General features: G+C 49.7%; 1 protein-coding gene across 1 annotated transcript in view; it reads left to right on the top strand.

Annotated features, from left to right (window-relative positions):
* The window catches only part of LOC149337417 (uncharacterized), a 50,276-nt gene extending 30,445 nt beyond the window's left edge, over positions 1-19,831 (top strand). Inside the window, exons 6-10 of the mRNA XM_089554424.1 lie at positions 1,690-1,781; positions 3,473-3,631; positions 6,343-6,412; positions 19,124-19,302; positions 19,820-19,831. Coding sequence (XP_089410550.1) covers positions 1,690-1,781; positions 3,473-3,631; positions 6,343-6,412; positions 19,124-19,302; positions 19,820-19,831 — 512 coding nt within the window. The remainder of the gene's footprint in view (positions 1-1,689; positions 1,782-3,472; positions 3,632-6,342; positions 6,413-19,123; positions 19,303-19,819) is intronic.

The following is a 19,831-nucleotide window of genomic DNA, read 5'->3' as shown; positions in this document are numbered from 1 at the left end:
GACAGGACGTTAAAAGATATCTTGCCTTGACGATGTGATCACGGATTTGTTTTTATTTGTGTTTTTGTCTTGACAATGCCTATATATACATGCACTCAGAAATAAACTTGCAGTTGATAGTTTGCGCACATCTGTTCTGTGTTGTCCCTGATTGTGTCCCAGTTCCTTCGTAAGCGCAACAATGCACGAGAATCTTGGTCATTGCCCCTGCTGTGTTTTCCTAGTCTTAATAATGTTTTTTTTCCTGGCAAAGGGCTGCATGAGCACTGGGCTGTGACCAGGCTCAAAACACGCCCGTGTGCCTGTAATAATTCAAATTGTTTTATATTTGTGATATAATACAGGAGTACAATAACTGCAAATCTGCTCCATCTTTGGGGTTTCCCCTAAATATATGACATATACCGGGTTTTTTTTAGAAGGTACAAAATTTTTAAAGAAAGGTAAATTCCTTTACATTTATTTTAACCCTGGGGCTATACTGAACTCTACGGTTGACGCCAGGTAAGAGGCAAACTACTTTAATTAGTTCGCTGATTAACCGAATACGATAAATAAGTTTTATAATTTTTATTTTAGGGGATATGTTGTATTAGCAGAATTGAAGATCGTCTTCCAAACAGTCCAGCCAAGAAAAAAACTTTTCATGAAAAACTTTTTTGCGCGCGTTACGAAGCGAGAAAAAGTCACCCTGGTAGGCAGCGTCGCGCTGTAACACAGCGTCTGTGAGCGCCTGTGACGTAGTTGGCTCTGCCCTGCGCTTTGTGTCAGTGCGTTTTTGTTCCAACGCGGCATTCCGTGAGGCCGCGGAGCGAATTGAAACAAGCAGCGATAGCGCAGGCCGCCCGTCCGGGCTTTAGGTGGCGTCAGCCGTGTGACACAAAGCGCAGGGCGGAGCGAACTACGTCAGAGGCGCTCACCGCCGCTCTGTTACGGTGTGAAGATGCCTACCAGGGTGACTTTTTCGCGCCTCGTAACATGCATGAAAAATTTTTAATTGAAATTGTTTTTTCTCGGTTAGACTGTTTGGAGGGCGATCTCCAATTCTGTGAATACAACACACCCCCTAAAATAAAAATTAGAAAAGTCTATTAACATATTTAGTTAATCAGCGAACTAATAAAGCAGTTTTCCTCTTGCCTGGTGCCCGCCGTAGCCTCCAGTATAGCCCCAGTGCTAAAATAAATCTAGAGCAATTTACCTTTTCTTTAATTTGAATCTTCTAAAAAACACCCGGTATTTGTGATGTTCTCATTGTTATTGTACCGCATAAGAAAATAAAAATTCCAAGACATATGGTGTATTTGGAAGAAAAATAAAAATTAACGTACGGTCATGTTTCTATTTCTAAACATTAGCAAGTAAAGAGCTAATCCTGACAGACAGCAAAGAAGAATGTACTATAATATGACGCGGACTAAAATTCAAACTTTTCCCAAATTGCTGCAGGGGAAAGGTGGCCGACATTCGTGTTTTTTTTTTTGTCTGATTGAAGGAATTTTTCATTACGGCACGAATAATTATTGGTGCGCTCCATATACGAGAAATTCCATCAATTTCATAGCCGTATTTCTCGAAAACAGTTGTATCTCAGTAAGGACATGCAGCAAACGATAGCAGAAACTATTACAAACACCTTTTTTCAGTCAGGCCTCACACGCCTGATAAACGCCATTCATTGCGTTGCAGCCGAGGCGGCGCTGGCAGCGTACAAGCACGGTGCTGCAGCTGTCATGGTATCCAACCACGGCGGACGCCAGCTGGACGGCACTCCCTCGACGGTGAGTGCGTCAGAAAAAAAGAATTAAACTACTGGATGCACTTCAAAACACAAGAGCGAACAAAAATATGAGAATGAGTGCGCTGTAGTATAAAACGGAATTGTAAGCATACCATCCTAATGGCTTTTTCTCACTTTGTTGTGTGCTTAAGATGAACGCACTGCTTTTGGTAGCGAAAGCTACATTGCTAACGAACTTGCGATTTCGCTGTGGCGGTGCTCCGAGGAGGCACAGAGACCGACCTTGAGCCGTTGCCTAGCAGGCGCCGCAGCTGGGGGACGCCGCGCGCTCGCCGCGCCATCTGTCATGACGTCACACTGCGCGCCTCGCCGCGGAGCCGCCGCCGCCGTTTGGTATGACATCACACCGCTTGCCTCATTGTTGCGCTCGTCGTTAGCTGACATAGCCGAGCTAAGCCAGTGTCAATTTTTTTTATACGGAGATAAAGCGGCCACTTAACATTTCTTCTTAGAAATTTCCTTGTACTGCACAACTTCTGTGTCACAGTTGGGCCCCAAATTCCCTACAGGCGAGCAACATCCTCACTTCTACCGTTCTTCCCGCCTTGTAACGGCTTCCTGGCAACCTGAGACCAAAATCTCAAAACACTGTGGTAATTCTAGACTGCCTAATTAGATCGCTTCGTTCCTACAGAGTCCTAAGTATGTGTTCAGAACTATGGGTCGGCCAAATTGGTAATTAAAACTGGCATTTGCCGTGCATTCTTTGAAACGAATTGATTCGCATTCGTATTATATCTGTGACAAATGTATTTTGCATTTGTAATGTGTGTAGCCGCCCTCATCGTGTTGCACATGAGTGGTAGTTTCATAACACCTGCCGGTATATTTATAGTTTTAAACAGTAGTCCTGTCCTCATCAAGAAGTTTACTATACTGATATGATTGAGAGGGATTCCAAACCACGGCAGGACAAACAGATAAGCCTTGCTGGGCGGAGCTTTAGAGCACTCGCAGCTATCGTCGCAGCCTTTCTCCCCACTTTTAAACAGCCAGCATCTCGCGCTGTGCTGCACACAAACACAAGGCCCGCCGCTTACTTTTGCTCCTGTAGATCTGTTTTACAGTGCGGATGTTCCTGAAGCTTTGCGAATCTACCACCCGTTCTATATTTTATTCTTTCTCTATCGGTTTCGCTTCTTTATGAACATGTAAATAAAGGAATGTAAGGCATGCTGCCTTTGTGGGAAAGGCATTCCCTTCCCTGCCACCTGCCGAAGTTTGAAACACTCACCAGCCCAGCCACGCCCACTGTCGGGTATGGGGAACGCACAAACATGCTCTCCACGTAATACTAAATTAGAGCACTACCACCCCGTGAACCTCCTTCATCACCAGGCACTCTATTCCTGAAAAACTGGCCATATTTCCTGCTGCACTCCTCCCAACGCTATTGCCGCTTCTGATGGTGGCCCACATGTGTTAGGCGACCAGCATACCAACCGAACCATGGGCCACGGAACGACCGCTTACCTTGACGACTCGGACTTCGAACATTCAGTAATCCAGCAGGATGAGTTGTTGGGCAAGTTGGTTCATTGTAGCGTAAAGATGGGTTGCGCAAAAGAGGCCATCACGTGAAAGAAGACGATGCAAGCGCTTGTCCCGTCTTCTTTCATGTGATTGTCCCTTCTGCGCAATACATTCAGTAATGCTTTCTCTCTGTCACAGATGGATGTCCTGCCCGAGGTGGTGGCAGCCGTGGGCGACCGCATGGAGGTGTACCTGGACGGCGGAGTGCGCACGGGTGCCGACGTGTGCAAGGCGCTCGCTCTCGGCGCCAGGGCCGTGTTCGTGGGAAGGCCCGTGCTCTGGGGACTCGCGTACGACGTACGCACACTCCCCAGATCCCCGCGTGTTGTAGACCTGCAACGTCGTTTTTAAAAGTGGACACATCGGTATTGCGAGGCCTGTATACCGGACCATTACTCAGCGAACACCAGATAACTCTGAAAAGAGAACCTCTCCCACAACTCCACTGGTACCTGCGCATTGGATATACGACCAGCGAACGTAAAGAGGTGCTAGAAGCTCAGAACAGTCTTTACGGCTGCAGCAACAGACCACATGGATTGGAGGAATGGGTCACGTTTAGACATCTGAACGACGAAAGCGGTTGCTCGACAGCAAACATTTGTTGGTGCTACGAGTTCTTAACCTCCCCATAAGCCAGTGTATCGAAATAGGCCGTTAGCAGACTGTCACAGCACCGCCGGCGCTCTGATATGAGCGCAGAGTTGCTAAAATGCATGAATATAGATCGTTACGCGCTCTGATATGAGCGCGGAGTTGCTAAAATGCATGAATGTAGATTGTTACGAGCTCTGATATGAGCGCAGAGTTGCTAAAATGCATGAATATAGATTGTTACGAGCTCTGATATGAGCGCAGAGTTTCTAAAATGCATGAATATAGATTGTTACGAACCTCTGAATACCTGCTTAATGGCGTCTCTGCGGAGAGCGTGTAGAAGCTCCCTATGTAAACTTTGGCCAGTCCTACGAGCCGATGTTTCGAGCCCTGAGCCAAGTGTACAATATGATGGCGGCCCTGAATGTTTCACTTAAAAGGTGTACAGATTAGATTGAACAAGCTTCAGGTCGCGATCGACAGCTTGTTGCCCAGTTCATGAGGGGTGCCTGCCGATTTAACCTCAGCGAAGTGGCCTCGTGGAACAGCAGTTGGATCAGAATTTCATAACAAAGCAACTCTACCAGTTTCCATCCATCCCGAGCAACAATATGGGTACAAAGAAAGACGCACTTCTCGCTCAGAATCTTTGCAGAGTGAAAATACGTCGTAGGTCAATGCTCTCAACCGAGACGCCGCGTTTCCATCTAAGCCACTCCACCAGTTAATATAACCAAGACGGTTAGAAAATATTACAGCGAGAGCGAATGAATCTTCAATTAAAAATGTATAAGGCGTTACCAAATAGTGTCGCCACGCCATCTGTTAGCCAGCAGGAAAGAAAACTAAATTGCCGATTTTAATCGGCAATGATCCGGTAGACTGGTCCAATCAAGTAATATTACAGTCGCAAATTTTTATTTTCGCAACTCGACACTGTAGGAGCACGCAACAAAAAAGCACTCGCAGACTGCTTGAGAGTGCCGAGGACCCATGTATAAAACAGCAGGCGACAGCTGAGTATAAAGATAATTCCTATTCTGTAATGGCTCAATGTTACAAGTCTACGCCATATGAGATGAGACCGCTACGCATAATATTTTGTTCGCCAACAATTTCTGTGACGCTAGCGGCCAGTAAAAAAAGCTACTGGACATTCGCCTGTTTGATTCTGCTCATGGATTATTTATTTTTCCCTCCTGTCTTTCTTCGTTAAATAAATTATAATCGCCTAATTGTAAACTGAGCCAGGTCCCGAAGGGCAGATGCTTCGGCTTGTTGGTTCACGATTCAGGGAGAAAACGCAGCACAAGCAAAGGCACGGACTGAGAAAGACGGACACATACATGATCTGTTCTGAAAGTAGTAGGACTCATTTTCTTAAACAAAATTTATTCAAGAGAATAGCACAAACGATTACAATTTTTCAAGGTAGCACCCTTCCGCACCTACACGCTGCTGCCAATGAGTTTTACAGTTTTCGTACGCCTCCAGGAACGCCTGGACCGGAATGCTGTTTAGCTCCCTCGTCACGGCCGGTTGAACCACCTCTACCGATCCGTGATGTTTCCCCTCGAGCGTCGATTTTATTCTCGGGAATAGAAAAAAGTCTGGCGGGGCCAAGTCGAGGCTGTAGGGGGCCTGAAGCAGCGTTGCCGCCTTCTGCTGGGCAAAAAATCGGGGTCCTCATTCACATGATGAAGAAGATCCTACCGGTTGGCCATTTCCTCCTCTGACAACACTCCTGGCACCAACTTCGCGCACGCTTTCCTCATGGATAAGTTTTCTGTCACGATCTCAAAAACTTGGGTTTGAGGAATGCTCAAGTCATCAGAAATCATTCTGATACTCATTCTACGATCAATGTTAAGTAAATGTTTCCCTCGCTACACATTTTCGTTGGTCTTGCTGGTCGAAGGGCGTCTGAAGCGGTCGTCTTCCTCCACTCTTTCCTTACCTTCTTGGAAAAGCTTGTGCCGCTCAAAAAACACCTGATCTACCCATGAAAGCGTCACCGTAGGCCTCCTTAATCATGTTGTGGGTCGCTTTGCCCGTTTTACCAAGATTTACTCAAAATTTGATCGCGTATCGCTGATCCAGTGAACGCTCCAGTAAATTCTGCGTGACGAGACGTTTCGACAGGGGTTCACATTACAAGCGACCTCCTCTCTTCAACGGCCGATTGCCGATTTTCCCCACCATTCCCAATATCCCCCTTCAACGATCCTGCACGCGCAGACCACCTCTCGTCCGCCCGTTCGCCCAGGAAAAAACCAGTCCTACTACTTTCAGAACAGACCCTGTACAGTGTTGTATGTTTCCGCCTTTCTCAGCCCCTGTCTTTTTTGCGCTAAATTTCTCATTTTCAGATCATTATGTTCCTCACGTGGCGATGCTTGTCGGCTTCGCAGGGAAAAGAAGGCGTCCGCAAGGTTTTGGACATCCTGAAAGAGGAACTGGAGCGCACCATCCGTCTGCTGGGTGAGTGGCTTTGCATTTCAAGTTTGGCTCGAAAACCAGCGCTAAAAACGAGGGACAAAATAAAGAGCAGGTAGGTCCTCGTTTTTAATGCGATGCTGTCGTGAAACAGCGCCCTGGCGTTCTCTCTCACGAAATTCAGTTATTGGTTGAGATACTTGTGACGTCATCGAGGTCACGTGACATCAAGGTACCAATCACAATGACAGTCAGATTTCAAAATCCATCACCAACGGAGTAGCTGGGAGTCTGCGGCCCTATCGACATGACTAACGGAGATGGCATGCGTGGCAGGGTGCGTCGAGTGTCAGGCGGGCGGGGTGTGCAGTAACTAAATAAAATAAAACACTTCATGGCCCCAAGTAAGTTTCAAACACGCAGCGACGCGAACAGATCAGCTTCGCTGCTCACTGCATTAGACCACTACGCCACCGCCGCTGTTTTTCTTTTTTTAAGCCAAGTATTTATTGCAGTGAAGCAATGTTTTTCCACCCGAACTACGTACAAACCATGAAGAAAAGAGTGGCAAAACCACACGATGCGTAATACGACAAACCTCAGCAGCTAGCTGGGAGAAGAGAGGCAATGCAAAGCATATTACTAATATCATAACTATGCCATCGCCGCAGGACAACTCGCGTGTTTGACTCCCAGTCTCTCGCGCTATGCGCTGGATGTCGTGTTCATGAACTGCTGCCCGGGCGCATGGCCCAGAACACACCATCATGATCATCATCATTTATTCAACCTTCAAACGCCCTAGGTTTGGGCATTACATAAAGAGGAGGCGGGGAGATCCATTGCATAACACAATGGGTCAATGTTATGAGCCGAGTTAAAGAGTCAGTATATATATGCACAGACAACAATATAAGCGAGTAAATCAAAATCATAATGTAAGCATAATGAGCACAGGGCATCAAAATAAATGCACCAAAAGTGAGAAAAAAAACGATGCACTAAGTGAAGAACAATCTGGAACACACACACAAATAAAATAAATAAATAAACAAAAGCAGGGCACTCAGAAACGTTGAACAATAATTTGTTGCAGGGACGGAAAGTTCTTAGTTTTCGAAATGCGCTGTCAGTAACTGACTGAAATTGAGCGGGACTTTTTCAATGGCTGGAATTATGTAGCTCATTGCCCTTTCAAGCCGCGTTAACCGGCCCTATAATATTTTTGCGCTTGATAAACATGATTTCTAGATAAACATGAGCCATCAACAACAAGCCATACTGGTGGACTTAATTTTCTTTGCGTTTGTTTGGAGTTTTATGTCCGAAATTCTTTTGTAGCTATTTTGTGTTGTCAAAGACGTTTATCGTAAATAATTCGGCCGAATACAAGATTTCCCACAGTTACCAGTATTCAGTTGCCGAATGCGACTGCACTTGCACAGCTCACGAATCGACATCTAAAACTAGTATCTGTTACTGTCGTGCCACGCAAGGCGCGACGGGTGAGCGGCTATGCGTTCAGCTATTGGGCGCGAGTTTGTGAGTTCTGATACATGCCGGGGCAAGCATATATTTTACAGCGGCAGCTTATAGCGCTGTGTCGTTGTCCTTAGCTCGTAACACATGACGCCATCAGAACACGTCTGATTTGAACACACTGACGACACTCGTGACGTCACGAATTCCACCTCCTCGTAAGTCATCACCTGAGTGGCACACAGTCGTTTGTGACGCACGGCTACCCTGCACTCCTACCTCCATGAACCCAGTCCATCCCTCCGCACTCCATTACACGTTACTGCAACAGGCTACTCCAACGCTACCAGCAAAAAGCAAACCTACCCAGAGTTAACTGGCGGTTTTCATGAAATCAACGCCAAGCTGCGGCGGTGCCGCGGACTAGTCTATAGAGGATCGGCGTGCACGTAACAGAATCAGGGTGGAAAAAGCGGAACACAGACGCAGGACAAGAAAAAAGGAGGAACACACACCGCACCGCTGGACTTGCAACTGATTTATTTCCATGAGAACCACCACATTTAAATGTTTCCCTGCGCAAGCTCGCACTGTGGACAATGGGATCGACTGCATTAAGATAAAAAAAAAGTTATAATCTTTACCCGTGATAAAAAAAACAACTTTACTTTATCTTAATACAGTCGATCCCACCGTCCAGAGTGTGCGCTTGCGCAATAACCGAGTTCGGATTCGTGTAGGTTTGTAGACGCCTCCACGCGACTGCCTGTCTGTTGTTTAATATCGTGTCTAGCGGGGGTACCGGTCTACGATCCAATGGAACTCTAGATGGCCGAAATTATTCCGGAGCCCTTCATTACGGCACTTTTTTCTTCTCGCAGTCCCACCTTCCTCCCTTTCCTTGTGGAGCGGTTCGGGTGTCCGACGAGATGTGAGACAATTACTGCGCTATTTTCTTTCCTTTTGCGGATTGATATTTTATTATTCATGTGCTAATTTAAATATTGTCACGTAGCAGTTGGTACAGGTAGCGCCGCGTCCAGACGGCAGAGGAACGCCAACACCGAGGTGATGCCAGCGCACACCGAGACGGCCAGGATGGAACGTCGAGCTTCGTCTTCTTCAGCAGCGAACCGCGTGGCGCACGAGCTGCGTGCCGAACAGCCGCCGAGCGGCTATTGTTGTAGACGCGGCATTACCCTCCCTCTCGGAAAGAGCATCGGCCCGATGCTTTAACAAGAAAATAGAGAGAAAGAAATAAAAAAAAAACACAGTAACACACAGCACTTAGTCACTGAATGTCTCGCGAAAAATAGGGCTTCATCCGCACTACATGAACAATCTCTGGTCTCTGCTTTCGGCGAGTAGTCTGGGAAGCCCCATCCGGGAGAACTTCATAGGTTACGTCACTTAGCTGACGGAGAACTCGGTAGGGGCCGAAATACTGCTTGAGCAGTTTTTCGGAAAGACCACGGCGTCGAATGGGGGTCCATACCCACACTTTGTCGTCCGGGGCGAACGTCATCAGTCTGTGGCGGCGGTTGTAACGTCGGGCGTCACGGTCTTGTTGGTTCATGATGCGCACTCTTGCAAGTTGTCGAGCTTCTTCTGCGCGAAGCGTGAACTCCTGGGCGCCAACGTCGGGGTCGCGGCCATCATGGGGCAGCATTGCTTCCAACATTGTCGACACTTCGCGGCCGTACAACAGACAGAAGGGCGTCCTCCGCGTTGTTTCCTGTTGAGCCGTGTTATACGCGAAAGTAATATATGGCAGGATATCGTCCCAAGATCGATGCTCAACGTCAACATACATGGACAGCATGTCGACGAGAGTTTTGTTGAGGCGCTCGGTCAGGCCATTCGTCTGGGGATGGTAGGCGGTTGTTTTCCTGTGAGTAGTGCCACTCAGCCGCATGAGGGATTCCAAGAGTTTGGCAGTGAAAGCGGTGCCTCTATCTGTGATAATTAGTTCTGGAGCGCCATGGCGGAGGACGATGCATTCCACGAAAAATTTCGCAGCCTCGGCTGCTGTGCCGCGCTGGAGGGCCTTGGTTTCAGCGTAGCGCGTAAGGTAATCGGTGGCAACGATAATCCACCGGTTTCCCGAAGATGATGTTGGAAAAGGGCCGAGAAGGTCCATGCCAACTTGCTCAAACGGGAGTCTGGGCACTTGAACGGGATGCAAAAGTCCAGCTGGCTTGACAGGGGGTGTTTTTCTTCGTTGACAATTACGGCACGTGCGCACATAGTGTCGTACAGTCGCTGCAAGCTTAGGCCAGTAATAGCTCTTTTTGATCCGAGCCAGAGTGCGGGCGTAGCCGAGGTGACCTGCGGTGGGCTCGTCGTGACACGCCTGCAAGATTTCTTCACGGAGATTCGCTGGAACGACGAGGAGGTAGTCGCTTCCGGTTGGAGAAAAGTTGGCTTTGTACAGCACGTTGTTGCGCAGACAAAAGGAGGACTGGGTTCTTGCGAAGGGCTGGGGAACCTCCTCGGTACGTGCTTCCAGGAAGTCGATGAGAGGTTTCAACGCCGGGTCTTCACGTTGCTGACTGGAAATAGTCGCTGCGTCTACGGCTGCGATGAGAGGAAAGTCCGGTTCGTCGTCGTCGAGCGCAGCTTCGACTGGATATCTGGATAAGCAGTCGGCATCGTTGTGCTGGCGCCCTGATTTATACACGATGGACATGTCAAACTCCTGAAGGCGTAAGCTCCAACGCGCAAGGCGGCCAGAGGGATCCCGTAAGTTCGTCAACCAGCAGAGACAGTGGTGGTCGGTTACAACTTGAAAATGCCGGCCGTACAGGTAAGGTCGAAATTTTGTCACAGCCCATACCACGGCAAGGCATTCTTTTTCGGTCGTGGAATAATTAAATTCAGCACGAGACAGAGTGCGGCTGGCGTATGCTATTACACGCTCAGCGCCGTCCTGCCACTGGACGAGTACAGCACCGAGACCCACGTTGCTGGCATCTGTGTGGACGAGAGTCTCCGCACGAGAATCGAAATGACCAAGGACAGGCGTGGATTGCAAGCGTCGCCGTAATTCATCAAATGCCTGCTGCTGCTGTTCTGTTCACGCGAATGGGACGTCCTCTCTTGTAAGATGCGTCAACGGTGCAGCAAGTCGGGAAAAGTTGGCAATGAACCGCCGGTAATACGCGCAAAGGCCCAAAAAACGCCGGACCGTTTTCTTGTCCGAAGGAGTGGGAAAGTTGGCGACGGCAGCTGTTTTAGCAGGATCCGGCCGGACTCCACGATGGCTGACGACATGGCCCAGGAAAAGGAGCTCCTCATAACCAAAGTGGCATTTCTCGGGCTTCAACGTCAGGCCGGCAGATCTTATAGCCTGTAGCACGGTCAAGAGGCGCTGGAGGTGTTCTTCGAACGTTGGCGAAAATACAACAACGTCGTCCAGGTATACCAAGCACGTCTGCCATTTCAGGCCCGACAAAACAGCGTCCATCATTCTCTGAAATGTTGCCGGAGCTGAACACAAACCGAAAGGAAGGACCTTGAACTCATAAAGGCCATCCGGCGTCACGAACGCTGTCTTCTCGCGATCCCGCTCGTCAACTTCGATCTGCCAGTAACCACTTTTTAAGTCCAGCGAAGAAAAGTAGCGCGCGTGCCGCAGCCGGTCAAGAGAGTCGTCAATGCGTGGTAACGGGTAGACGTCTTTCTTGGTAACCTGGTTAAGCTTCCGGTAGTCAACGCAAAATCGCAGACTACCATCCTTCTTCTTAACCAAAACCACAGGCGAAGCCCACGGGCTCCTCGACGGCTGAATAACACCATCCTGCAGCATCTCTTTGACTTGTTCAGCTATGGCTTCACGCTCCCTCAGTGAGACACGGTATGGGTTTTGTCGAATTGGTCGGGTACTGTAGTCCGTAATGATGCGGTGCTTAGCGAGAGGCGTCTGTTTGACTGCCGACGTAGACGAGAAACAGTCTTGGAACTGATGCAGTAGGCCGACTAGGCTCTCCCTATCGGCTGGGGGTAAGTCTGGGTTCACGTCGAGGATCAGCTGAGGTGTGCAAGAATTGCACGTTTCGCTCTGGAGGGCAAGGCAGTCGTTAATTTCAGCGATTCCCTCGAAGTATGCGACCGCAGTGCCCTTGGCGATGTGTTGCCGTTCGGTCCCGAAATTCGTTAGAAGGACATCTGCCAGGCCGTTCCGTAGCGTGACGATACCCCTCGCGATGCAGACCCCATGAGAGAGCACAAGCGCAGTGTTCTGTTCTGCTACGCCGTCAGCACTGCACCGGTCGTCACAAATGACAGTAACGAGGGCACAGGATCGCGGAGGCACGGTCACATCGGCGTCGATTATGCGCAGGGCCACTCTGCGTGGTTCGGTGTCGGCTGAAATCGTTCCAGGGGTCGAAAATGTTACCAGACGATCAGGAAGGTTTATGATGGCACCATGCTCACGCAAGAAGTCCATTCCGAGAATCAGGTCTTTGCAGCAGTGCGGCAGAACAACAAAAGTGCCAACAAAAGCAGAATTGGCAATGGTGACTCGAGCAGTGCATCTTCCGACAGGCGTCATGAGGTGACCGCCAGCAGTACGAATTTGAGGTCCATCCCATGCTGTCTTTACCTTGCTGAGGCGATCCGCGAGGTGCTTGCTTATTATCGAAAAGTCCGCGCCTGTATCAACTAAAGCAGTCACTGGGTGCCCGTCAACGTGAATGCGGAGGTCGGCGCTAACTGCATCGGTGTCAGGGAAACTCGGGTTCACAGAATCGGGCTGCGGCGGCATCGGGATCTCGGCATCGCGCTCCGGCGGCGTTCGGGGGTCTTCGTTATATCCGCTGTCAGCAACCTTCCCCCCTGAGGTCGCCGCTTTCAGTTTCCCCGGCGCGGGCTTGGAGACCGGCCCCGCCGTCCATCTGGGAAAGCCTGGCGACTGGGCGACGTGATGCGTGCGGGAGACGGAGATCGGGGTCGGCAGGTAGAGGTGGTGTCATGGGCAGCAAGGTACTCCTCTATTTCGTGGGGTCGCTCACCGAAACGGGGACAGGGAGCGTCACGTGGGAAACCCCGGAGGCCGATTTCACGGTATGGGCAACGGCGATACAGGTGGCCGGCTTCCCCGCAATGGTAACAGAGCGGCTGCTGATCAGAAGTGCGCCAAACAGCCGCCTTCCGGGCCGGTGGACGCATGGCAGGTCCTCGCTGAGGCCGCTGGTAGAATGACGGTGACGGAGCGGTTGGCGGCGGCGGGTGGTACGGCAAGCGTTGCACAGGTGGCAACTCGGAACGGAGAGCCGCGGCGTAGCTCATGGGTCGTGGCTCCGGCATGACTGGAGGAGGCGGTGAAAATGCTTGGCGAATCTCGCCGCGCACAACCTCGGTAAGAGCCGCAGCCGTCGGATCAGAAGAGGCAAGGGTCAGGTTCTGCAGCTCTTCACGGACCACCGCGCGTATGAGCTCACGCAGCGACGCATTGTCGCTGGACACGCTCAAAGAAGCCGCACTGGCGCTTGGCTCACCGCACAAGGAGTCATTTCGGCGGCAGCGCTGATGCAAGGCCCGCTCAATGGCGGTCGCCTCTTTGATGAAGTCGGCTACCGTCTGCGGGGGATTGCGGACCAAACCAGCGAAGAGTTGGTCCTTCACACCTTGCATCAGGTGGCGGAGCTTCGTGGATTCCGCCATATCTGGGTCAGCGCGCCGACAAAGACGGGTCACGTCCTCGGCGAACATGGCAACGCTCTCATTAGGCTTTTGGACGCGGGCGTCCAGGAGGCGCCGCGCACGATCCCGGCGGTCCGTGCTAGCAAAGGTGTCCCGGACCTGCTGGCGAAAGGTATCCCAGCTTTGGAGATCGGCCTCCCTGTTCTCGAACCAAATCTTGGCTCCGTCTTCGAGGGCGAAATACACGTTCCGCAGCTTCTGCGCAGGGCTCCATTGGTTGAAATCGGCAACCCGCTCAAACTGGTCAAGCCAGTCTTCAACGTCTTCGAAGGTGACGCCATGGAAGCTGGCTGGCACGCGGGGTTGCTGGAGCGTCAAGTGTGAAGCGCTAGCCTGCGCCATGGTGGTATGCTCACCAGGTCGATGAGTGCGTGCCTCTTTTGGGAGAAGACCAAACTCTGGGACCAGTCCCAGGAGGCGGCGGCTGCTGCGGTGAACGGGCGTGCAGACAAGGGGTAGCTGGTCGGGACTCGATGAGCGGCTGTCTGAAGAGGTGTTGGACATGGGACGTCGAGCCCGCAACCTCCACCAGTGTCACGTAGCAGTTGGTACAGGTAGCGCCGCGTCCAGACGGCAGAGGAACGCCAACACCGAGGTGATGCCAGCGCACACCGAGACGGCCAGGATGGAACGTCGAGCTTCGTCTTCTTCAGCAGCGAACCGCGTGGCGCACGAGCTGCGTGCCGAACAGCCGCCGAGCGGCTATTGTTGTAGACGCGGCAATATGGATACAATTTTGTTATCGCGTGTACAGGTAGAAATCGAAAACAATAAGGTCGCCATTTTCCGCGCAATTTCTTCTCGGAGCAGTTAACCGTGCCCTTTGGCTTCAGTTTGTTGGCAAGCAGTGACATGCAGGCATACAAATCTTTCAGCGCTTTTATCAGCGACTCGTGCCATCCGCCCATCTGCCTGATTACAGCGACAGCTCGGTGAGCGCATGTGGCTATGAAGGTCGCAAAAGAGGCGGAATGGAATGGAATGCAAACGAAATTATGTATCAGCCTCCCCAACCTCTCTGGGGAAAACGAAGCGCGGTAACGCCACACATGAATGCTGTAATAATTCCCGAGATTAATGAAACTGTCAAGCACTTAAAAAGGTCCCGTTAGTAATGTGTGCTCAGCGATGGATCATAACAAAAAGCGTCGCATGTTTAAACATGGCCCTCTATCCAGACAAATTATTTTTTTAGAAATATAGGCTGTCTGCTTCGTAGGAACTGCGCCGCACGGTTCTGCGTGCGTTCGGTTATAGCCTAGAAAATCCAATTTTTGTGGTCTCTCTGTATTGCTGGCATAAAAACTGGAGCAGTGACGCTCTGCCGTTCTTCTATTGTGTTAGCACACAAACATACACGCCGCCGCGGTGGCTCAGCGCTTATGGTGCTCGGCTGCTGACCCAAAAGACGCGGGTTCGATCCCGGCCGCGGCGGCTGGAATTTCTTTGGAGGAGAAATTCTAGAGGCCCGTGTACTGTGCGATGTCAGTGCACGTTAAAGAACCCCAGGTGGTCGAAATTTCCGGAGCCCTCCACTACGGCGTCTCTCATAGCCTTAGTCGCTTTGGGACGTTAAACCCCATAAACAAACAAACAAACTAATTGTGCGAGTCGCCTCATTACAGCACAAATGTTTTTTTTTTCTTGTCGGGCAAACGTCAACATACCCAGAAAGAGCAGGATAATTCATTTTTGCGGAGAACAATAACTGTATGGTTTAGGTAAAGTGGGCGAATGGTCTAAGCAATGCGACTTAGGTCAGCATTTTCACCTCAACCGAAATGCTGACTTCCAGGTCGAGACAAGACGAAAGGGGCGAGGTCGAGTAGTGAGCTCTGAGCTGCGAATTAATGCAAGCTGTGAACTGAAAAAGGATGCAGTGAATTAAAACTAAACTGGTACGCTGTTTTCTTGCCTTTGTTTTAGCGAATAACTTCCAGCACGCCTGTTACACTGCGCAGGCACTACTACCATCAAACAAACGGACAAGCAGGATGACCGTAAAAGTGCGGAGGTAACCGATGATGCCGATGACTATTTGGGGCCCTTCATCTTGGCATCAGTGCGGTATGCGTCTGCCACGAGTTATCAATACGGCGACCTACGCTCTTCCGAGTGGTCTTTTTCCATTGATCTTTCGTTTGCGTTGGTGGGATAATCTGCTCTTCTGGGACATAATTAAGCGAACTCAGGGACATTGACCACCCAGTAATGTTTCTGCTTGTGGGGAAAAAAACTTAAGATATCAGCTTAAATTTGTTTGTGCCGCCATCAGTGAATTGCGACATGTGCGAGCAACGAGAAACAATTTAATAATGAAGTTATTTGTATTATGTTGTAATGCTATCTTCGTTTGAGAAATACTTCAGCCATTGAGATCACGCCTACACTATAAGATTTCTGCCTGTGATGAGAGACAAGGAAATTCCGCGTGAAATTTTCTTGTTAATAAGACTGTTTAGCTTGTGGAAAAGCTGCATGATGGATAAACGCGCACAACCGTAACGTTCAGCGAGGTCACTGTTCAGAGAACCGTGCATTTTAGTGCAGGAGGTATACGCTGCTCAGGTTCAGCCTCCTCACTGGTTGCCCATTGTTGACGTGAGCGCTTTTTGGAATTTTGATGAATGTGCTAGCGGAGTGAGGGAGTGATGGTGGCGTGAGCCCGTATGCAGACATCAGGTGATTTAAGTCAAGTATGCAGTCAAGTATGCAAGTATACAGACCAAGTATGCATCCGGTCAAGTTTGTAGACCCGGTCAAGTAAGGCACGAGGAGGGTACGGGTTGTTCTTGATATTCCATGCGGCAACAATAAAAGCTCCGGAGATGGCTGAGTAACCTAACGCATCATTAAACAAAGGTTCTCTGTTGCTGGAATCCCACTCGGGGTTAGAGTACGTTAGTTGTTTTCTTTACTGCCTTAATAACAATACATGCCCTCTTCTGACCAAAAATTACCCTGGTGCGTGCCTGCGTGTGCCTGTGCATGCGCATGCGCGCGCTTCTGCATGTGCAGCCTCCACCCTTGATGCGCACTCTGGTGGGAGCACATCCGTGCACTCACTGGTAAAAACGCATCTTCACCGACCTTCACCCCCCCCCCCCCCCCCCCCTAACCTCATTCCATCTGCGGCCAGTGTAGCCGAGGCGAATTGCTGTGAATGATCCACGCATGTCGCCGCCAAAGCATTCTACTTAAGAGCGCCAACAAGCACAAGACTCGCGTCTCAGACCCCAAACAACCGATGTTTGACAGCGACTGACAGGTATAAACGGCCTGTCAGAGAATTCAAGATCCAGCAATCCTAGAATAGCGTGTGGAAGGCGCCGCTAGTGGTTGGCATTTTTTTTTTTGTAAAAGCAGAACAATTTCAGCGCATTGGCATAACATAAAATCATTGCATCACAGTTACATTTCATTGGAGTAGCACCTTTCTGGGCACAATCGTTATCGCATGCCAGCCAGCGCTTGTATTTCCGCACTGCCTTTTTGTGTAATCTCTATTTATTGTTACTTAAGTATTTCTACCGCTGCTAAAATCCCGCCATTCCTTGCTTATTTCTGCCGCATGCAGCAATGCTCCAATTCTAAAAAAAGACAAAGAAACTGTACCAATTTATAATTTATTTTTTGCAGTAATGGTATTAATATTGTGGGTTTAATGTGTCGAAGCTAGGCGGAGGCTAACAGGAACGCAGTAGCGGAGGACTCTGGATTAACTGGATCCGCTGGGGTTCCACAATATGCGCTCACATCGCACAGTACACGCGTTTTTGCACTTCGCGCCTTCGAAGTGCGGCCTTGCGGCCGGGATCGAACCCGCGACCATGGGACCAGCAGCCGAGCGCCACAGCCACTGAGCTCTCGTGAGGGTTCTCATTTAGTATCTGCTGTCTGAAGCAAATAATGCCTCCGAAAGTAATGGTTGCACAGCGTGGTTGGGTCGTTGCGCCTATTTCACCTATTTATGGCACATGACACAAAGAAAGCGAAGCCATTCTCGGTCGGTCCTTTCTGAGTTCAATCAGGCCAACAATTCGACCAAAACTGCACCTAACTCACAGCAACTCTAGCTTTGGCCAGGCAGTGCAGCTCCTGCCCCTCCCTACAATTCATCAGCCACAGAAACTACTACCTCTGGCCTTTCCTCCATGGACACTCTCTCCTCTAAAGGTGAAGAAGTCTGTTCCTGGTGTGAATGCAAAGAGCCGCATGCCACAGGCAGCGCTTCTGCAAGCTACTCTCGCCTACTTAATCGAAGAATATACGCAGCACACCCATATCTTCACCGATGGTTCAACTACTAAAGAAACCTCTTCATGTGGCCTTTATGTGCCCTCAACAGGCCATGCCCTTTCTTACCGGCTGCAGCGGAGGACATCCTCTACGACAGCTGAGCTTCACGGCATTAAGGAAGCTGTTTCTTACATCCTGCGCCGAACCGCCGGCCGTTGGGTTGTCTTCACCGATTCAAAAGCATCTCTGCTGATCCTGGCCAACCAACTCAAGAAAACGAGTCACCAGCCAGTTTCCCTGGACATCGGGTATCTACATCATTTAGCTATTACCGCAGGCCACTGCGTAACATTTCAGTGGGTACCTGCTCACTGTGGCATTCAGGCTAATGAAAAAGCAGATGAAGCGGCCCGTAAGGGCCATCAACATCGGAGCTACATTCGAACTTTTTTCACGAAATCTGAAGCGTCCCAAATGGCTAAAAGTTTTGCTTACGAAGAAACGTATCGGCTTTGGAGTTAGCCGACACATCAGTACCAATTTCTTCACTCAATCGACCCACATCTTAGATCAAGACTCTCACCCAGAATTCCTCGACAACTGGAAACACTTTATCACCGACTTCGTCTAAATGCTGCATATACAAACTGCTTGCGATACCGTTTTAGACAAATGCACAGGCCGCATTTTGACAACTGTGCCTCGATAGAAACTGTGTAACATATCCTGCTTGAGTGTCCTGCGTATGCTAACGAGCGTGCGTACTATGAACATTGCATGCAGAAGCTGTGCCCAGTGCCCCTAACAATGGACAAAGCTTTAGGTCCCTTAGCCTGTTTCAGGCAACAGAGACTTGCAATGAACTTTCTATTTACATATTTATAAGAGATTGGACATCTCGATAAGCTTTAAATTCACTTGCACGTTATCTTCATGCATTCTTCATGCAGTGAACTTCGTCAGCCCATTTGTCGGACTATTCACTCCATCATTCCATAGGTTACATCAATATTCGCCATTGCATCCTCAGTACCCATTTCATGGCCGCATTTTATCTTCTTTTTTTTTCTTTTACCTCTTCCACGCTGCTCCCCTCCTGTCTTTTTCTCCCAAATTCCCCGCCCTACGCAGAGTAGCATGCCAGCGACATTGAAACGCCAGCTAAATTCTCTGTATTTCATTAATGAGTCTCTCTCTCTCTCTCTAGGGGGCCAAGGCGGGCGTTCTGGGGCCACTCGCGTTCCTTAATGGGACCGATGTGGGTCTTACAGGCGCCATCCCAATGCACATATTCCTCACAGGGGGAATATATTGCCCCCACAAACCCAACAGGTTTGTCTGCGTCAGGCCAGACGTGTGCTTCAACTGCCCTTAACTACCGCAGAAATGACCGATCAGGGCATAAGGAAAAGAAGGCACACCAGCTTTCCAGCCCCACCACTGCGGGACCTAAGCCCCTGTGGGACCTAAGCCGATGGCATCTGCCCTCAAGAACCTCACTTGGGACCCATGTGGGTACGTCCGCTTTTCAGCACGCCGCGGCCCATGCAGATTCCACAGCACTTTTTTACGGGCAGCTTTATTTTGACTAGCCCTGATGTTTTATACATAAAGGCAACATTTGCACTGCGTCTGCCTAGAAGTACACCACAAGGGATCAGCGTGAACTGGATATAAGAATTCGAGCATAGTTGGGCCTTGCAGAGCCCACGTGGGACCCATGTGGAATCAAGAGGGGCAAGGCCAGGTCGCATTTGCCCGTATATTTTTCACAGCGGTCGCAAAAAATATTAGAAGGGTTGTCCCAGCCCAAAATGCCCACATAGTATCCACAGGGGCCATGTGCTATCTCAAGCAGTACTGGTAATGGATGGCTTTACACCGATCCTTTGTAGGATCCGCCTTTGCCGAGACATTTCTCATATTGGGCCTGCTTGGCAACTGGCTAGGACAATACACGACTTTTCCTATTGTTCTGCGCTTTAATGTTTTTGTTTGGTACCTGTGAATGCACCTTGCTCCTTACAGTGTGTTGGCTGA

The sequence above is a fragment of the Amblyomma mixtum genome, chromosome 7 (genome assembly GCF_055824585.1).
Source record: "Amblyomma mixtum isolate Tamu chromosome 7, ASM5582458v1, whole genome shotgun sequence".
NCBI lineage: Eukaryota > Metazoa > Arthropoda > Arachnida > Ixodida > Ixodidae > Amblyomma > Amblyomma mixtum.
Note: the sequence above shows the minus strand (reverse complement) of the source record. Positions and strands in the feature narration are given on the sequence as shown.